This window comes from Centruroides sculpturatus, unplaced genomic scaffold (genome assembly GCF_000671375.1).
Source record: "Centruroides sculpturatus isolate CEXI.00-Female unplaced genomic scaffold, Cexi_2.0 scaffold1023, whole genome shotgun sequence".
Taxonomy (NCBI): Eukaryota; Metazoa; Arthropoda; class Arachnida; order Scorpiones; family Buthidae; genus Centruroides; species Centruroides sculpturatus.
Window position 1 is genome coordinate 53,502 of NW_019385218.1, and position 18,801 is coordinate 72,302.

The 18,801-nt window shown below is 29.4% G+C and overlaps 1 protein-coding gene across 1 annotated transcript in view; it reads left to right on the plus strand.

Moving 5' to 3' along the window:
- The first annotated feature begins 7,874 nt into the window (after positions 1 to 7,874).
- LOC111636318 (low-density lipoprotein receptor-related protein 4-like) overlaps positions 7,875 to 18,801 on the plus strand; it is a 238,893-nt gene continuing 227,966 nt past the window's right edge. The window contains exon 1 of the mRNA XM_023381538.1: positions 7,875 to 8,006. Coding sequence (XP_023237306.1) covers positions 7,961 to 8,006 — 46 coding nt within the window. The 5' untranslated portion in view covers positions 7,875 to 7,960. The remainder of the gene's footprint in view (positions 8,007 to 18,801) is intronic.

Here is an 18,801-nt window from a genome sequence, read left to right on the forward strand (position 1 = left end):
TAGAAAGGAAATAAAGCAAAAGGAAATAAAAATAAATATTTGGATTCGAACCTGATAAAGCAATATACATGGGAGATTTGCCAAGGGGATACCTTCTGAGAGGACTTTTATGGGGAAACTGGTCTCTATTCAGGTGTTAGACACGTGAAGAAAACTCGGAATACTCCGCATGGCAACTATTTGGTGAGGCGCGAACTTAAGGCCAGTTACCAATATGAGATTGTTTTTATCCTCATTCGGCCACTGGTGGGCTGATTGTTTAAGAATTTAAACTAATTTCTTATAATACAGTAGACCCCTCTATAACACGGGTTCCTATAGTTCGGATTCCTATATGACGGAGAAAAAATTGCGACAGTATTCGTACAAACACGCTAAAAAAATTCCTATCATTCGGTAAAACGTCATCGCCGACTCGTGTTGCGACAGGATTGGTCGAATCTAGACCAATAGCGGATATTGCACAAACCGCTGAGTTTAAACGAGCAGCGGACCTACTAAAAACCATTTATTATTTAACGTCCATAAAAATTATATTTATATTAATGATGTCTCCAAAGTTCAGCGAATTTTTCGCGAAAAAATAATTTATCAGAAAGCACGCGAGCGCCATTCGATGACAAGCTCCACGACGAAAACAAGCTTAAGCAATGGCGCCGTCGAACGGTGCACACTCGGTAAGTAATCCTACAATTTTTTGTTTATAGCATAGTTCATATGGATTATTCCCAAAAAATTATACGTATTTTGGAAATGTTGAGTCGAATTAGTCTAGAATCAATTAATTTTATGGAAGAAACCTTTCAAACAGCCGTAGTCCGTAAACTGCATACGTGCCGGGCTGTGATTGGCTGGACTCGTAGAAAATGGATTCATAAAAACCGGAATGTGTCTACCGTGTTATAGGGGAGTCGACTGTATATGTATATATAGGTTATACAATATGACGTCGATTATCCGAAATATTTGGGGCCAGACAATTCAGGATAACCGAATTCGCGGATCACACATGGTAGGGAAAGAATTAAAAGATAAAAGTAATATTTTTGCTTTATTTAAGGCAAAATTCTAGTATAATAGTGAAAAAAGTTTAAGATATAGAAATTTAATAGGCACAAATGATAAGCAATGTTTTCCATTATTTCTTAAATTATTAAAAAAAACATGCATTAGTCTTTCATTGCAATCTACAATGTACTAACGAAAACTTCAAAGCAATAGAAAATTAATATTAAATGAACTTCAATACCCATGTAAAAATTATTTACTTTACTTATTTTTTTGAAAGAAGTCACTTATTTTGCTTCGTTTTACATAGTTCTTCCTTTTTAACTCTACTCAATCCTTGACTCGCTTGATCTTTATAAGGGCAGAAAAATTTGCTTCAGATTGCATTTTTTTACTTGTGTCAATGCTGTTTTTAATGCATCAAACAATTCACTTTACCTATAAACAGTGAAGCATTTGATGCATTATAAACCTGTGTTCTATTTGTACTGTAATAAATAAAACCTAACAGCAGTGTTAAAAACGAGATAGTTCGATATCAGACACATGAAAGCCCACAATCGTTATAGCGTAAAAAGTTACTAATTTTTGGGATTAGTACAGTCGACCCCCCTATAATTACGGTCCCTATAATTACGATTCCTATAAAACTACGAAAAAATATACGTATTTTGGAAATGTTGAGTCGGATTAGTGTAGAATCGATTAATTTTATGGAAGAAAACCTTTCAATCAGCCGTAGTCCGTAAACTTGACACGTGTCGGGCTGTGATTGGAACGACTTGTAAGAAATCGGATTCCTAATAAATTGGAACGTATCTATATCTTATAGGGGGATCGACTGTAGTTTCTAAAGTCAATTTCGATTAATTGATTTTTGGATAATCGCTGCTCTAGTGTATATACTGTAAAATGAAAAAATATATATTTTTCATTTTGACTTGCTCGCCAATGGCCGAACTGGTCGGCCTAGTTGGTCACGAGTTCCCGCCTGACTAGCGTGGAGTTCTTCGGGTTTCTTCGCGTCTAACACCTAAATAGGAACCTTTCGGAAGTCATCCTCCCTAGAAGATCTCCTGTGTTATGTTGTCATACTGAGTAAACCAAACAAAATAATTTTCGACTCTTTTCGTTCTTTGGTCACTAAGGGGTCTTTTTTCGGTTAGGCGCACAATAGAGCGACTGGATGTTGAGGGTCGGGTCCGACATATCCAGGACAGACCGCGCCCCGAGAAATTCCTGATGTTTTTCGATTGTTCGAATTGAATCCTTTGTCTCCCAGAGCGGTAGGTTGACGCCTTAACTTCCTCGTCCATTCGACCCTTCTTATAATTTAATATGAGAAATAAAAATATGTAAATATTTAATAATAAAATAAAAACATTAATAACTTTTACGTGTACTTTATCAATAATAACAGAATTTCTATAATAAGATTTCAGATAAATTGAGATAAATAATTTTGACTTCAATTTTTTATTTATTTAGACTTGTAAAATGCCTTTAGGCAAAAACAGTTATCTATCTAATATTGAAACACTATCTGTGCTAATATAAGATAACATCTTTTAATATTACAAGCTATTTAATTAATTTAATTAATGTACACTTCTTATAATTAGTTAATTTTTGTTTTCTATTTTATTGATATCGTTTGTATTTTATTCTATGAAGTATAAATGCTATATTAACTTGTTTGCATTTTTTAAAATTACCCATTAAAAAATATTTCATTTTTAATGGGTTATTTTAAAAAATGTCAATATGTCATTATTTTAAATTATTTTTTAATTTAAATTGTTAAAATATTTATATTATTAAAAGATAAAATAATGTAAAATATTTAATTAATAAAAATAAGTTTAAAAATATTAAATAAATAAACATTTTGCTTATTCGAGCCTCCAATAACGGCTACCTCCCAAATTCAGTCATCACTAAACAGAGACTATTTTTTCAGGAACTTTTTACTGAAAATGCATACCAAAAACCCTCTAACCTCCGAACAACGGTCAACTTTTATGCTATCGTCAGTTGCCGTTGTTCAGAGGTTGGACAATATAAATTACAATATATGGCCTAGAATTTCACAGATATCAACATTATGCAAATATGTAAGTGAACTTTGTATCGATATTCTACTTATATCGCTACATTTGATCTATATTAGTTATCATTAAATGAATTAATTTGACTGATAAAGTGAACGTAATTACCTAAAGACGTAACTTTTTAATAGTATATGAGTAGTTCTTTTTTTTCTTTTTCTTTTTATGAAATAACTGAGATAATGATTTAAAAGATTAAACAAGAAAACATTTCACAACTTTCAGTGTTGAAAAAGAAAACAAAATAATCAAGTAGATAATGAAAGGCACGATTATTTCGTTTTTTTTCTTGATGGTCTTTTTATATATAATGAAACAACACTCTAAACGAACAAGAATATTAAATATTTTGTTTACTTCATTCGGATTTACAATGTTTTTGTTTACATAGTAACGAAACTAGTACTGATATTAGGGGAAACCGAATTAGAACGTGCAAACCGACATAAACACCTGCATCATTGTAAATGTTGCCATAAGCGCTGTGGATGAAGAATAAATTCTTAGATATTGAATTTATATATGTATAATCGCGTTTTTACATTCAAATAATTTTCCCACAAACCACTGAATTTGCAGTTGGTCATGGGTTCGTGCGATAGGAAAGCATTCCCTTTTGGCAGATCGCTCTAGTGTTGCGTTGCCTTATCTCATCAATCCTACAATTCTTTTTCCCGTACTTATTTCATTTTTTTCATTTATTTATTTAAAACGTTCCTCCATGATTACGCTACTATTTATGCATTTATTTATGTTAGCTTTAGCTCTTTAACTTAAGTATTTATTACCAACTTGAAAAGAACGTAACTCTTACCAGTACATTCTATTATAACTATATGTTTAACTCATATATATATAGTAAAAGATTTAAACAGAAAATCAAAATTATGCTCATTAATATATGTATAACTTAAAAATTCCTATAAAATTTATAACTATATGATATTAATAATTGTAAATAATTTACGTTTATAATATTATAAATAAATTTGTTTTCATATCTTTTTGTCCTATTCATTTTTCGTACTTTCCTCCCTGAGTACAAAGAGGGTCTTTTTAATTAATCATACACCTTGGTTCGGCCAGGCCCACAATGGTGGTGAGGGATGAGGCCCCGACAAATTCAGGATAGATTAAACCACAAAAAATTCCTAGGGTTTCTCACTCGGATTCGATCTCGAATTCCCAGAGAGGTAAGCTGATGTTTTAACCTCCTCGGACATCTATTTTCCTACGTTTAATTCTGTACTATACTAATGATACTTCTATAAAATAATATCTTTAAATAAATATATTTTGTTTCTTCTTATAAAAACATCGATGTTTTACATCGGATGTATTGCTGGATTTGATGTTGTCCAATCGATATTGAACATTGATGTTTTTTCTGTATGTGAAACAATGGTGCAAGAAATTCCTTCCTTAATAAATATGCATAAAAAATAAATTCAATTCAACTTTTTCAATGATTTAAAATAAATAAATATAGAGAAATAATTTTTAATATATTTTAAAAAATGTCGAAAAACACGACCAATAAAAAAATGCTTTTATTGGTCGTGCTTTTCGAGATTGGGGGTGGTAGGGATGTTTTCATCCTATATACATTACTACAGTGCATTTACACAGATATACTAGTATAATGACCAAATTCTACATTTGGTTATCTTTATCGGGCTTCGGAGTGGGTAGGATGGTGGGGTGGAGCCATCCCCTAAAATATCTAAAACATCATTAAAATGCATTTTTATCAGATTTTGATATGTCGTCAAAGTATTTAAATTCAATATTTTATTGGATATACTTTTTATTTTAATTAGGTGTGGATGAAATTTGAGTTGAAAGATTTAAGAACATGATACAAAGCAAGTTAAATTTTAAAAAAAATAATAAAATGACTGTCATTTTTCTTCTTGTTAAAATAACAATTTTGTGCCTTTTTTTAAATCTGAAATTTTCTTTAAAAAGATTTGAAACAGCTATTCGGGTTTAATCGTTCTTAATCTAAAAAAATATATCTCGGTTAACTGACTTTTGGGCCAACAGTATTTTAATACGATTGGCCCAAAAGCTCTTGGTTTAAAATTACAGTAATACAATCAAACCGACGAACAACGGCCACTGACAGAACATAAGAAATGGCCTCTGTTTAGATTCGACTGTATTCAAATTTGAAACAATCGTTTTAAAATAAAAACGTTATGAACTAATTGAAACTCTTCTGATTAAATTCATTTAGAGAAAAAAACTGTAGTTAAAAAACAAAAAATAACATAAAAAATAAACATTTTAGAAAAGTATTTAAATTTTTTGAACATTTTAAAGAGTTGTTTAAAAATATTAAAATAATTATAAATACTGTAAGTAAATTATACTTGTACATGTTAAAATAATTATCTTTAAATTTTACAACTAAATTGGAAAATAAAATTCTCTTAAATTTATTTATTAATAAAATTATCATTGAAAGCTTAATTGTTAAGATAGATAAATTATTATTGGAAACAGAAGGATATGGTTAATATAAACAGAGCTGGATTTAAATTTTGGCCCTGCACTATAACATGCAAGAGGCCTTTTCTCCTCCACCAAATACTAATGGACACTATGTATTAATATAAACTATTTTCGAGAACAGAACGAGGCCACTCGTAATGTGAGGCGGTAAGCTGTTTAGTTATACGTAAATCCGGATCTAGATATAGTGATCAGTTGTTTCTATTTTCTATTTTAAAGCAATCAGTTTATTTAGAAAAATAAGCTAATTATATGAAATTAAAAAGTAAAGTAGGCCTAAATGAATTCTCTGTCAGTGCTATTAATTTTTGTTATAGGAAGATAGAAATCTTGTATACAGATATCAACTATGTAGAAGACGTGGTTGCTGTATCTTCAAATTCTGTGTGTAGCGTCTTTGCAATCCAAACAATAATTTTGGTAGACGATCAAACAGCAATTAGAAAAACGTTACAGTTTATTTAAAACACTTTTTTAATTCAGATGCATTTCGGGTTGGCTTGTATTCCCAACCCCTCTTCAGTGCTGTTAAAATTACAAAAAACAAGGTGAGTTTCACGACATTGGTAAATAGGACGTAACAAAAACGTGGGATGACAATAACATAAAAAACTTACATGTTATATAATGGTACCGGATAGACTTGTGTGACAATATTTTTATTACATAGTTATATGATTATTTTCTATAATATGAAAAAAGATAAAGGGCGTGGCTGTTTAACACAACATTTATATGAAAAAATATATAACATAGATTATTAATTTCAAAATATCTATAAACACTTACATTTTACATTATCTATAAACACTTACAGATATCAACTAATTTTTCCTTAATATCTATATATTATATTGTTTTATATATTATGTATAATAGAATATAATACGTTGATACATTGAAAGGCGGTGGCTGAAAGAGATGAGACGAGGCCTCATCTCTCTCCGACAGCCATAAAAATATACGAATAAAATCAATAAAACAGGTTCTTTTTCACTTATTAAAGGTAAATTTAATTTACACAACTTCAAAGTCCTGTTTTTTGTTGTTTGCTGTTTGGGAGAACTTCTGTAACAGGGTCTAAGCCAAATAATCTCGTTGATACTCCTATATACCGGCACTCCGTTATAATTATAACAGATTAAATTTTGTGAATCCTCTGTGACTGAGGTCTGGACTAAATTGGTCCTAGCATTTAAAGCTAATAGGGATATTTGGTCCAGGCCATGCTGATTGGCATTAAAATGACCCTATTCTATTTAAAGTGTTGGTGACAAACTTTAAGGATTAGAGCCAAAATATGTATATAAATTACAAAAAAATAAAATAAAATAAAATAAAAACAATTAGCTGTATTTAAGAAGTGAAAAATAGTTTATAAAGAAGTGAAATAATAAAATTTTTTAGAATTTGAGATGTAGAAATAAAATTCGAATAGTTTTTCTATACGCCATATTACTACTTGTGATTTTTACTACACTATTACCAGAATGTCAAAATATTAGCCCATTATAACAATGAATTATTACAAATAACGATTATCTTTTGTGGCCATTTATAATAAAAATAAATAAATAAAATATTATAGTACGTTACGTGCCAAGAAAATTCTTTCTACGTGCCATTTTGGGCATACGTACCATAAATTAGTCACTCCTGCTATAGACTTGTGTAATAAATCAATAATATCCCAGCATCTAGACACAATGTAATTTATAATAAAATCTATAAAAATCTAAATCTATTTTGATATAAATTCTTCTAAAATACTCCTCGAGATAAATTATTATATATATATAATATTTTAAATTGCAGTTTAATAGTGATAAAATGCAATTAAATGTAAGAAATAAAGTAGAATTTAAGTGAAACATGCATTACTTTTTTAAATCGACTAATGATAAAAAAGAAAAACAGCAAACTCTTGCACAAAGTATGAATTTAATTTAAATAACTTTATCTATGAAAGCAATATGATTTATGACTATTAATGAGAAAAAAATCTTATATATATGAGTAGTAGAGAATTCCAAGTCCAACGACATCAGAAGCATGGCGACAGAAAGCAATTAAGCAACGACTTCTAATCATCCCTTAAGGCTTTCTACCCTTCCAATTTATCAAATTTGTCTCATAACGAAAGTGCTGCCCTCTCTGAATATGAAAAAAGTCTTTTTCCTACGCTCCTCTCCTTTACTCGGTTGGTAGGTCGAGATTAAGTGTCACGTGGTCTAATAACGTTGCCGAGAGCGAGGTTTCTCTCTCCAGTCAGCGTCTGTCGTCTGGCCAGGGATCGTCTGCAATGTTTCATTGATTCACGTCCTGACATGTTTGCTCTATTACTCTTCCTTCTTCCGTTTACCGCGGCAACAGGTGAGTTTACAACCGTTAATGTCGAATTTCTAACATCGATCGCGATATTTCGTACGGGAAAGTGAAAGTGTTTACCCTCCACATCTGCCAAACGATCATTGCCTTCGACTTGAATGACAGGTTTGACCTGTCGTCCTCTCTTCTCTTCTCTTTCTCACTTCTCTCTCTCATGCTCTCATCATCCGAACAAACGTCATCAGTTATAAACATTTCACCGCTTATTCTGATGACTTTTCGTAAATACCTTCGCAAATTTTCCTGCTACGTATACAACTTATAATGTCTTTACGAGACTCGCGATCTGTTACCATTCAATGACTTACTGTCAAGGTTGGAATTAGATTTATTGTGGCCTTAAGCGGGCCCTTCCCGTCGTCGAATATGATACGTGTAAAAATGCTAGGCCCTAAACTTTAGTTTATATGCAAATCTGACCCTGCATACTGTGATGATACGTTTAAATACGTAACAGAACACTATTGTTATATATTTCATTCTAAATTCTTTATATTTAACAGATTTAAAGTGTGGAAATGTTATAAAATAATTACTTTTGTCGCACGGAAAGTTGATCGAATCGGTTGTGACATCGTAACAGTAACACATAAAATTATCTCTCGTTACGTTTAACTACATTTTATTGATATTGATTTTAATTCTTCTCTTTGATGATAATAATTCTTTTCTTCTTAAAGCAATTATTTATGTATAGAAGCGTAACGGAATTTTTAGAAACAAATCTGATTCTTTTAGATGGATTTTTATATAATGGTGTTTAAAAAATGCTTGTTTAAATCACGATTTGGCTTGTTAAATATATATAAAAAAAATGTAAAATGTATAATTTTTTATCGGATTAAACTGTATTTAAATAGTTCAGGACTATCTTGAGGGGGAGCTGGGGATTTTTCCCGGAGAAAGCTTAGGGGAGCGTAGTCGTTCCTACCCCTAGAAATTAATGTTATTTTTACGGACAAAATAAAATAGAATCTTTTTGATTGATTTTTGTTAATAAGAAACATTCTACGTATTTCATTTGTTCAAAAAAATGTTGCAGAAGGTCTCCACTCCCGAGTACGCTCATACAAGTTCTTCGCTGTCCTGCCTAAACCTAAAAGTAACTTTTACCACAAATTCAGGCTTGGATTTGTATATAAGAGCTGCAGCTTAGGGTCTCATATTTCTACATGTATCATTATTTAGTACAGGGGAAGGGCCTGTTATATGTTGGAACTTAAGGCCATAACAAGTCAAAGCTTAGCTCAGCATGTATTTATTCTTATTGTTACGGCTAATAAGCTCAGATTGTATGGTATATTTTAAAATACATTTTGGGAAACCTCATTTTAACAAATAAAGATTATTTTATTGATGTAATAAAAATATATAAATGTAATTTTTATGAATTGAATTATTGCGTGTGTAAATTTATATTACATTTCTTCAAAATTCTTATCGATATTATGGGAATGGTTAACATAAATTTGTTTTTTCTTATTATAGATTCGAATTACGTAATATAAGTTATTTCCTTTCTAACAAAAATAAAACCTTATACGAAAAGTTTTCTCCAATTAAAATCTATTTTAATGTTAAATTAGGAGTTTAAATTTATATTGTTTTATATATTATGTATAATAGAATATAATACGTTGATACATTGAAAGGCGGTGGCTGAAAGAGATGAGACGAGGCCTCATCTCTCTCCGACAGCCATAAAAATATACGAATAAAATCAATAAAACAGGTTCTTTTTCACTTATTAAAGGTAAATTTAATTTACACAACTTCAAAGTCCTGTTTTTTGTTGTTTGCTGTTTGGGAGAACTTCTGTAACAGGGTCTAAGCCAAATAATCTCGTTGATACTCCTANAGTATTTAATTAATAAATATACAACTTGTTTAAAAATTAAAGTTTAACATAAAGCTTAAAAGGCGTAAAAACGTTAACTATTATTAATATTGTATTTCTCTTATTAAATTTATTAATTTTCTTCTGTTGTCGCTTTAATTGTTAATTTATTAACATCAAATAAAGACGAACCGACGAAGATTAAAATATAATAATTATATTTATAAATAATGAAATAACATTTTAAATATTTCTCGTAATTAAATACAGTTTTGTTTTGATTTATTGTAAATGTGGCAGTTTGTATCCCTATGGGAAAATCTGAGTTCAGAAGGATTCCCGACATAGGGGCGTCAAGCAAACGATATGTGTTGTCTCTGATTGGAGGAAATTGCCGGTTTATAAAATGAAAACAAGTAAACTTACAAACTCCAACTGTTTAAATATATTCGAAATTTACTTTCTTTGTATTAGTTATAAAATGGAAAAAGTTTTAAATTTTTCATATTTTTTTATGTATTTAATTTTTCTGTATAATTATTTCTTTCACGCTATTTTTCGTATGGGTTTGTAAAATATATAGGCCTATTTATAAACAGATATAAATGCTAGCTTTGCACAAAAGCTAAGCAAGGGCCTTTTTAGGGCCTCGCATTTTACATGTATTATTATTTGGTGGCGGGAAAGGCCCGTAATGTGTTATAGCTTAGGGCCACAACTAATCTAAGTTCAATCCTGGATATCGATTTCAACAAAACTCTATAATTTTCAACGTAAAATTTTAAGTCATAATATGCAAATATTTTTCGATTATTACTTTAATTAATAAATGCGAATTTATCACAAGTTTTAATATAGAAACGAGTCTTAAAAACCTTAAAATATTAAAAAGGAAACGAATTTATCCAAACTTACGTATAGTATAAGCAAAGTTCATAACGCAATTTAATATTAGAAATTATTTTAATATACATTATTAATTTAAGTAATGATGTAGTTAAAATTAATAGCATACAGGTTTAATCATTTATAAATTGAAATATCGGTGAAAAATTATCGCTAAAGCATGAAATTTATGCCATTCGATAGCTTTAATAATGCATATTTGGTATTGATAGTTTTGTTCTCCCCCTTCAAATCTATGTACTTATCGACGTTTCAACATTAGGGAAATGGACTTCCTTTAAGATAATGTAACACCAAGACAACTGATTGGACAGTAGTAGAGTTGTAGAGCTAAAATGACTAAACACCGTTATATTCAACAATTATAATAATGAAATATATTCTATTATCACTTTGTTTTACCCCTACTTTTCCTATTTTCTTATCGAGAGTATTTTGTTTTAATTTTAGAATAAATTTCTGTTCAAATTCCAAATATAAAGTATAACTTAGATTTTTATATGAGGTTGTTGTTTTATACAAAAGAAAAGAATGATGGAGAAAAAGAATGTAAATTGAAAACAAAATTTGAATTTAGATAGATTATACGTATATAAAAAATGAAGTACTAGATTTTATCAAACTAAATCTTGAAACTCAATCTGTTTTATCAACAGACTATGTAAATTTCTCTTGTTTTCTGGGTAATAAACGATAAGGCGATTAATGTCAAACGAATCTAGTCTTGAATGAAACAATAAGAATGACTTCACGGATGAACATAATCAAATGTTAATGATTTTTAAGTTTTATTATATTGATTCAGCTTAATTTGTTGAAAACTTAATTTCAACGAAGACTCAAGATGGATTTTCATCAAATTAAGATGATATTTATATTAATGTAGTGTTGTTAAAATAAAACATTTTTGCGTCCTGAATGCCACATGGTGAGAAAAAATTTTGTAAATTTACACATCATAATTCTGGCATTCGTTAAAATAATGTTGGCAGTGTTTTTTAAGTGAAATATTGTTAATTTAACTTATTGATTAATTCATAATTTTATTCGGTAACAAGATAAAGGGCCGCCATTAATTATGTCTACAGTTTAAGGGAGGGAGGGGTTGAGAAAAGCAGATCATTGTATACGACGGGGAGGGAGAGGTCAAGTCGTTGTCTACGTGGGCTTTTTTAGTGGTATTAGTGGCATACGAATTTTTTCTGTACGCCTACTTACTAGTTATGTGAATAAACTATCAGAAAATATTTGCAGAACATATTTAAGTTATTACTTATGTCGGGTCCGTAAACCATTGCTGACGTAATTAAAGAGAATACATTTTGCCAAAAGTCCAACATTGTACACAACGGGGAGGGTCAAAATTTACTCAAAAACTGTACACGTAATTAATGAACGTAATTAATTACAATTAAGTTTGAGTATTGAAGCTCAAAACTTGTTTTTAAAGATTCAAATAATGTTACAAAATAGATAAGAGAACAAGATTCAGATGCTTTATTACAATTGATTCTGGCGGTGACATTCTATTATGTAAATTGAAACTTGTTAAAGTGATATAGTGAAGATGAACTCTTGTAGTTACCGTAAAAGCCCAATTCCCTATCTATAAATCCTAATAAGATGTCAGGCAAAGCAACACTTGTTATAAATTGATATTCTATTCGGCTGGATAATAAGCTGAAAGCTGGGCGACCTTGACTTGCTGTTTCATCATTAATGATGAGAATAACAACGTCGGCTTACTTTCCCTTCAGGTCGTTGAAGTTCTAAGAAATCCTTGTTCATTTGTGATGTGTCGCGATTCCAGAAATATAATTAATTCAGTCATTGAACTACTTAAAAATATAGCGTAACTATCATAGATAAGATTGATAAACATGAAAACACTAGAGTAGCATAATGTATATCAACTAGTTCTTTACATAAAATTGATAGAGTATATAATAAGAGAAAACTTTCGAGGGTAGAAGAAAATTTAAAATTTTTATTAAATATTTTACATAAATAAATCAACATTTTGTGCTCCCTAAAATATTAAAAAGTGGGCATGCTTTGAAGAATATAGATGATGTGATCAGTTTCTTACTTTAATATTCATCGAAAGAGCTTGGTCTACAGCCAAAATGATTGAAAATGTTACTAAGTTTCTTGTATATTTTATTTTATTTCCCTTACTTTATTTTCGGAGATTTATTATTTTTCAATATTCTTTCTTAACTTACTCGGTTGACATTGCCCGGTTTTTTTACTAGCTAATCAATGAAACAGCGTAAACCGAATAGATTTTTTAGTATTAAATTTGTGTACAGTTGAATTGTTAATAATTAACTACAAAATAACCACAATTATTAATTATTTTATAGAAAAAACATCGTTTAGTTAAAGGACTTTCAAAGAATGGTTCAAAATTCTGATCTAAAAACAAGTTTTTTTTTTCTATTTTTACTATTTTTACGGATTATAACTTTTATGAGGAAAATGAAAAATATTGTTATAAAATAAACGGTTTGTTTACTATTTTCGAGTCTGATTTATGATTTAATATTTTGTAAAATTGCAAATGATAATATGCTCAATAATTTATGCTTTATTTTAAAAAATTTAATTAACTAGTTAATACTTACAACATATATTTAAGCATTCGAGAGTAAAGCAATTGCTTTAAAAAAGTAGAAAAATTAAAAATAACAGCTGTGGTCGATCAATGGAGACTAATTGCAACATTTGAAATTTTAATAATTAGTTCCTTAATTAATTATAATGCATATATTATTTTAAATGACACAGCTTATACCTAATTGCTATCTTACGCAAGATATGAAGATTATAGATCGTTTAACCCTTAAAATGTAAACATTTTGATCTAAATCGATACATGTAAATGATGATTATCAAAATCAGTTATGTTACAGTCTGTTATATTTACCTTTTAACGGCTTTTACTTGTCTAGTAAACCTTAATAAACGGTATAAGTTTGTAGATTTGTATGTATCAGTTGATGTATCATAGAAGTTTCTATTCTGAACTTATTAATTTCTTCTAATTTAATCTCCCTAGATTATTAATCTTTAATGCAAGATTGCATGTTAGATAAAGCATTGCAAGTTTTATGAATGTACACAGTGGCGGATTAAGACCTAAAACCTTCTGGGGCCCCTACGAACGGAAGACTTGGGGCCTCTACATAATTTTGGAGTAATGTTGTTATTTGTTTGTTTTTGTATTTTTATGATATACAATTGCAACGGTAAAATTTCTTTTTATTTTCCAATTTTGAGGGCCACGAGATCCGGAGTCCCTTGGCCTGTCCCTCACATACTGTACAGTACCTAGTGGACAGCCCGGCATTGAATGCACAAATTTAAGTTTTCATTTATTATGAAGTGTTGTTGAATATTGCTAATGAACGAAATGGAACCTACCAGGAAAATAAATAGTTTGACAATTATTAACAACAATATTAAGAAAATAAAGCAATATTTTCTTTGATTCACGAATAATTATAATATTTCTAATGCGTCCATTTAAGAAAATTTTTAGACTATAATTATACTATGGGATTGCTTAGTATATTAGTTCAATTATGCCTATGTTCCCTGTAGTTACTCATTCAGTGAAGTTTGCACTCATTATTAAGTCGATTACTTGAAATATAAATAATTTTATGAATCGATAATATAAGAATATAATGTAATTAAAGTTGATTTTGAGTAAAGATATTGATCATATTAGTACTCTAATTTTGTTTTTAATTTACCTTGGCTTAGCTTAGTATACAAGCTATACTTCAATTAAGCCTGTGAAATTATTTATACAGTAAAGATTATATAAGATAAATATTTATAAATACTATTAAGTCTACACCTTAAAATATTACAAATAATTTCATGGGTCGATAGTAATAGAATATAATGTAATTAAAGAATTTAATCGATTTTGAATAAAGATATCGATCATAGTGTCGAAATTATCTCCCCAGTGAAAGAAAATAGAAAAGTTAAGTGCATTTATCTAGTCAAAACACTATCATGAATGAAATATATTATTCAAAATGGAACAGCTTAGAATTCCTCAGCGGCCATAGCTACTGAAAATCTTTCTATAAAGTAAAGAAAAACAGAGAGAAAAATAAAACACGAGAAAGCTTTTTTCCTTTTTGTCATAGATGATTTAGATTGTAGAAGAATAAAAGGCCTTCTGCTTACACGTTCCAAATCATTAAATCTAAATCATGTTTTTGATAAATCAATATTATTGTTGCTAAGATACGGGAACATCTCATTCCATCCGCGAAATGGGGAACCAAATTATTAAAGACGAACATATATGACTGACATGTAGCATTCTAAATCAAACTCCTAAGGAATAAATATAAATTTATTTGAAATATTTTTATTTAGTACAACTCACTCTATTAACGTTTCGCCATATATTGGAACCAATGGACCAAAATAGCGTTATATACCGAAGTTCGAGTTTACTGTAGTGAATTATGCAAAAGACATCTTTTAAATTGAAAAAAAGAAATTTTTTTTGGATAAGTATAATCAAAGTAGAGATTGTAGCGAATTTTTTTTTATCTTTTCGGGAAATTGCCGCTTTTCTTTTACATTTGACTTAATCAAAATTTTCGATTTCAAAGTACAAAATAGTTCAGTTAGGTTCTTGACCTTATGATTATTCTCACAAGCAGACTGAATCAACAAAGCTTCCTTTAATAGACTAAAGTGGTTGTCATGTGTGTGACCCTTGTCTTACTGGTCTGTACTATTTCACTTAGACCGCATATAATTCGATAAATCGCTCGAATAAATATTTAATTCTTAACAGTTTAAATCTTACCAGTTATAAAAAACGAGTTACTAATCAATAAATAAGATTTATGGCGATAGAAGCGATAAATGAAGTTCCTTCTACGTGATAATGCGAGCTATTATTCTCAAGACTTCTGTAGGTTTATCAATTAGCGGTTTTTGTTTATATTAAATGCACTAATGCTGATTTTAATCACTTCGAACAGTAATAAGTATGATTTTGTTTGGTGGGATACGGGACCGCAACATACGGGCGATCTGCCAAGGGGAAGCCTCCCTGGAAGACACTATGGGAAACTGGCCCTATTTAGGTTGTTACACACGCGAAGAAATCCCGGAAAACTCTATATCTGGTTAGCCAGGTTGGGAGCACGAACCCGAGAACAGTGTTCAGTGCTTTTAACCACTCGGTCATTGGTGGACGTAATAAGCTATGAATTTGTTTTAAGAGGTACATGATTTAAAGTTTATATGATTGTAAACTGTATATTGGAACCATTAAAGATTATTTATATAAACTTTTAAATTGAAGACATTTGAGATTAGTTTTTTTTCTGTTTTTTCCAAATATTATTTAAATTTTAACAATTTTTCAGTGCTAATGTTCTAGAAGATTTTAAAAAGTACTAATATTCTTAAGAGTCCAAGTCGATCATTATCTTTTGTAGGATAAATAATCTAGTAAATTACTTTATCTCATGATTCAACCAGAATAATTTATCGATTATCTCTATACGTGCGTGGTTTCAACAGTGCTAATAAAATTGGAATGTTTAAACTCATTTATATATGAAAGAGAGAGTGAATGAAGTTGAGACAGTTACATTGACTGTTGATTAGATTTCCTTAGTTCCTTTTGATTAACTCCGATCCATTTGTAAAAAATACTTATCGACGTGATCGGAATATTTAGGAAATTTTAGAACCCATTTTAAAGCAAAGCTTTCGTTTGGTTCCAATAAGCTTTAGCTAGATTTCCTCCCTTTCCTTTGGTGAATGGGTGACCACAGGAATGTAAGTCTAGCTTACAACATAAAGATCAATCAGGTGGAAATGTACCTATTGACCAGTCACTTAAAATTTTCTCGATTATCGATCTTTCTGGAGATAATATTATCAAATTTCTTTTTAAAACGATAGAAATAACGTAAGAGTAGAATAGAAGGAACTTTGACAAGGCGAAAATTGACCTTGTCAAGATTCGTCGAAGGAATCCCTGACATGCTGTCTGATTTTCATTGTTGCAGAAAATTGGCTTTCGGATTTTTTTGTCTTTTTGGTCTCTAGTCTCATGCAAACACAAAATACCACCACAAATTGAATGAAAGCAGCAACCGAAAATATATCTCCACATATCTTATAAGCAATACTTCAAGTATCTCATATTATAGAGAAATTTAAATAGAAATTTTTTAAGCTTTCAGAAAAACATTCAATTTAAAGATGCATTTTTTATTCATGAAAATTATACAATTTTCTGCAGATATTCTATAGATCGAAATGGCATTAAAATAAGGTTAATATTGCGTATTTAATTAATAATTTAAATTGAAAACTAATATTTAAATGAATATTTACTAATTTTCTTGTCAGTTTGGTGAATTTTATTACTATTTTCCGACTTGGAAGAGTAATAAAGAGTATCAAAAGGCGTCAGTTATTTCGAGTTTTGCATTCCTTTATCGTTAAAATTTAATTAAATATTTCTTTCTACAAATGTAACCATTGTATATTTATATTGAATTCCGTTATTGGTGCCTTTAAAAGTTTGAAGTTGTAAATTATTACACATAAAACACTGAAGCGAAATTAAATGTTAATTTTTAGAATTCGAGAAAACTACTCTTTCATCCGTAGATCTCCAAAGAAAATTGCATTTAATAATATAAGGCTGCAACAGTTTTCTTTTTCTTTTTCTTGGAGAATGATTAGATGTTTTCTTGGCTTGACATCTCGAATAGATAAATTAGAAGAAAATTAGCTTTGTCCTAATAAATAATCAATAATTTCTCTAACTGTTTTATTTTCTCTAATTAGAAGAGAAATGGAAAATTTATGTTAACTTCATAAGAAGAACATCTTGCATAAATATTATTTCTTTCCTTATAATTTTGTCTTAATTACTTTGATAAGTATTGAAACGAATTTGATTAATATATGATATTTTTTGATAATTTTTTTAAAATCTAATTTAAAATTTAATTATATACAATAGCTATAGCGTTTAATAAGTATTGTAGTACAGTTAAATCTCGATATAGCGCCATCAATTGTTCGCTTCCGAAATTGGCACTAAACTGAAGGACTTCGAATAGTAAGAATTATATAAAACAAGTTTGAGAGTTTGAAAGTCACGTAAGTTGATGATAAAAACGCCCCTTGTAATTCACAGAAGATGAAGCGTTCTTTATTTAATATTTATGAAGAAGATCCGTTCGTGAATATTCATTGACGCTCTATGAGGGTAGCGCTATATCGAGGTTCGATTATATAAAGTTTTATAATTTTAGTTTTAGGGGGAAAAGAATATACTTAGATTATAACTTAGCTTTTCGAGTAAATAAAGCAATAAAAATATAAATTGATAAAAATTAAAGTTTGGTTGTTTATTTAATTTTTAATCTATCTTGATAAATAAATGTATAATCTTATATTAAGATTGACAAAATTTATTTATTCTAAATTTTTTTTTTAAATACTCGAATCATTAAATAAACTTATAGAAAAGCAGGATTATTCGTAAATAACTTTACGTATGTAAACATTAAAAAAAAGAACATTAAAAGGAGAAAGAAAAATAGAAAATAACCATTAAGAATTAAGCCATCTGATATTTTCTTGTCAACAAGGTAAAGAAGGACACGAATCAATCTCGATTCCTGCAATCCAGTAGATAAGGTCCGACGAATAGCATTTTCTGTGCTCTTTGATCCATAGACAATCAAAATGACATTGAATAAGATTGTCACCAAGATTTTAACAATCTCAAAAACCAATTTATCATATTCTCACTCAATGCTTTTTGAATCAGAAATGGTAGGAAACGATCGCTTTTGTTTTTTAAATTATCAAAATTGCGAGGTTATTTGTTCTATATTTTTAAAGTGGAAAGACTTTTTTTTATATTAATTTCTGAGTGAGTAAATGCGTTTTCATTGGGTTAAAGCAGATACACGAGTATATTTACAATTTCCTGATAAATAAGTTAATATTCTTGAA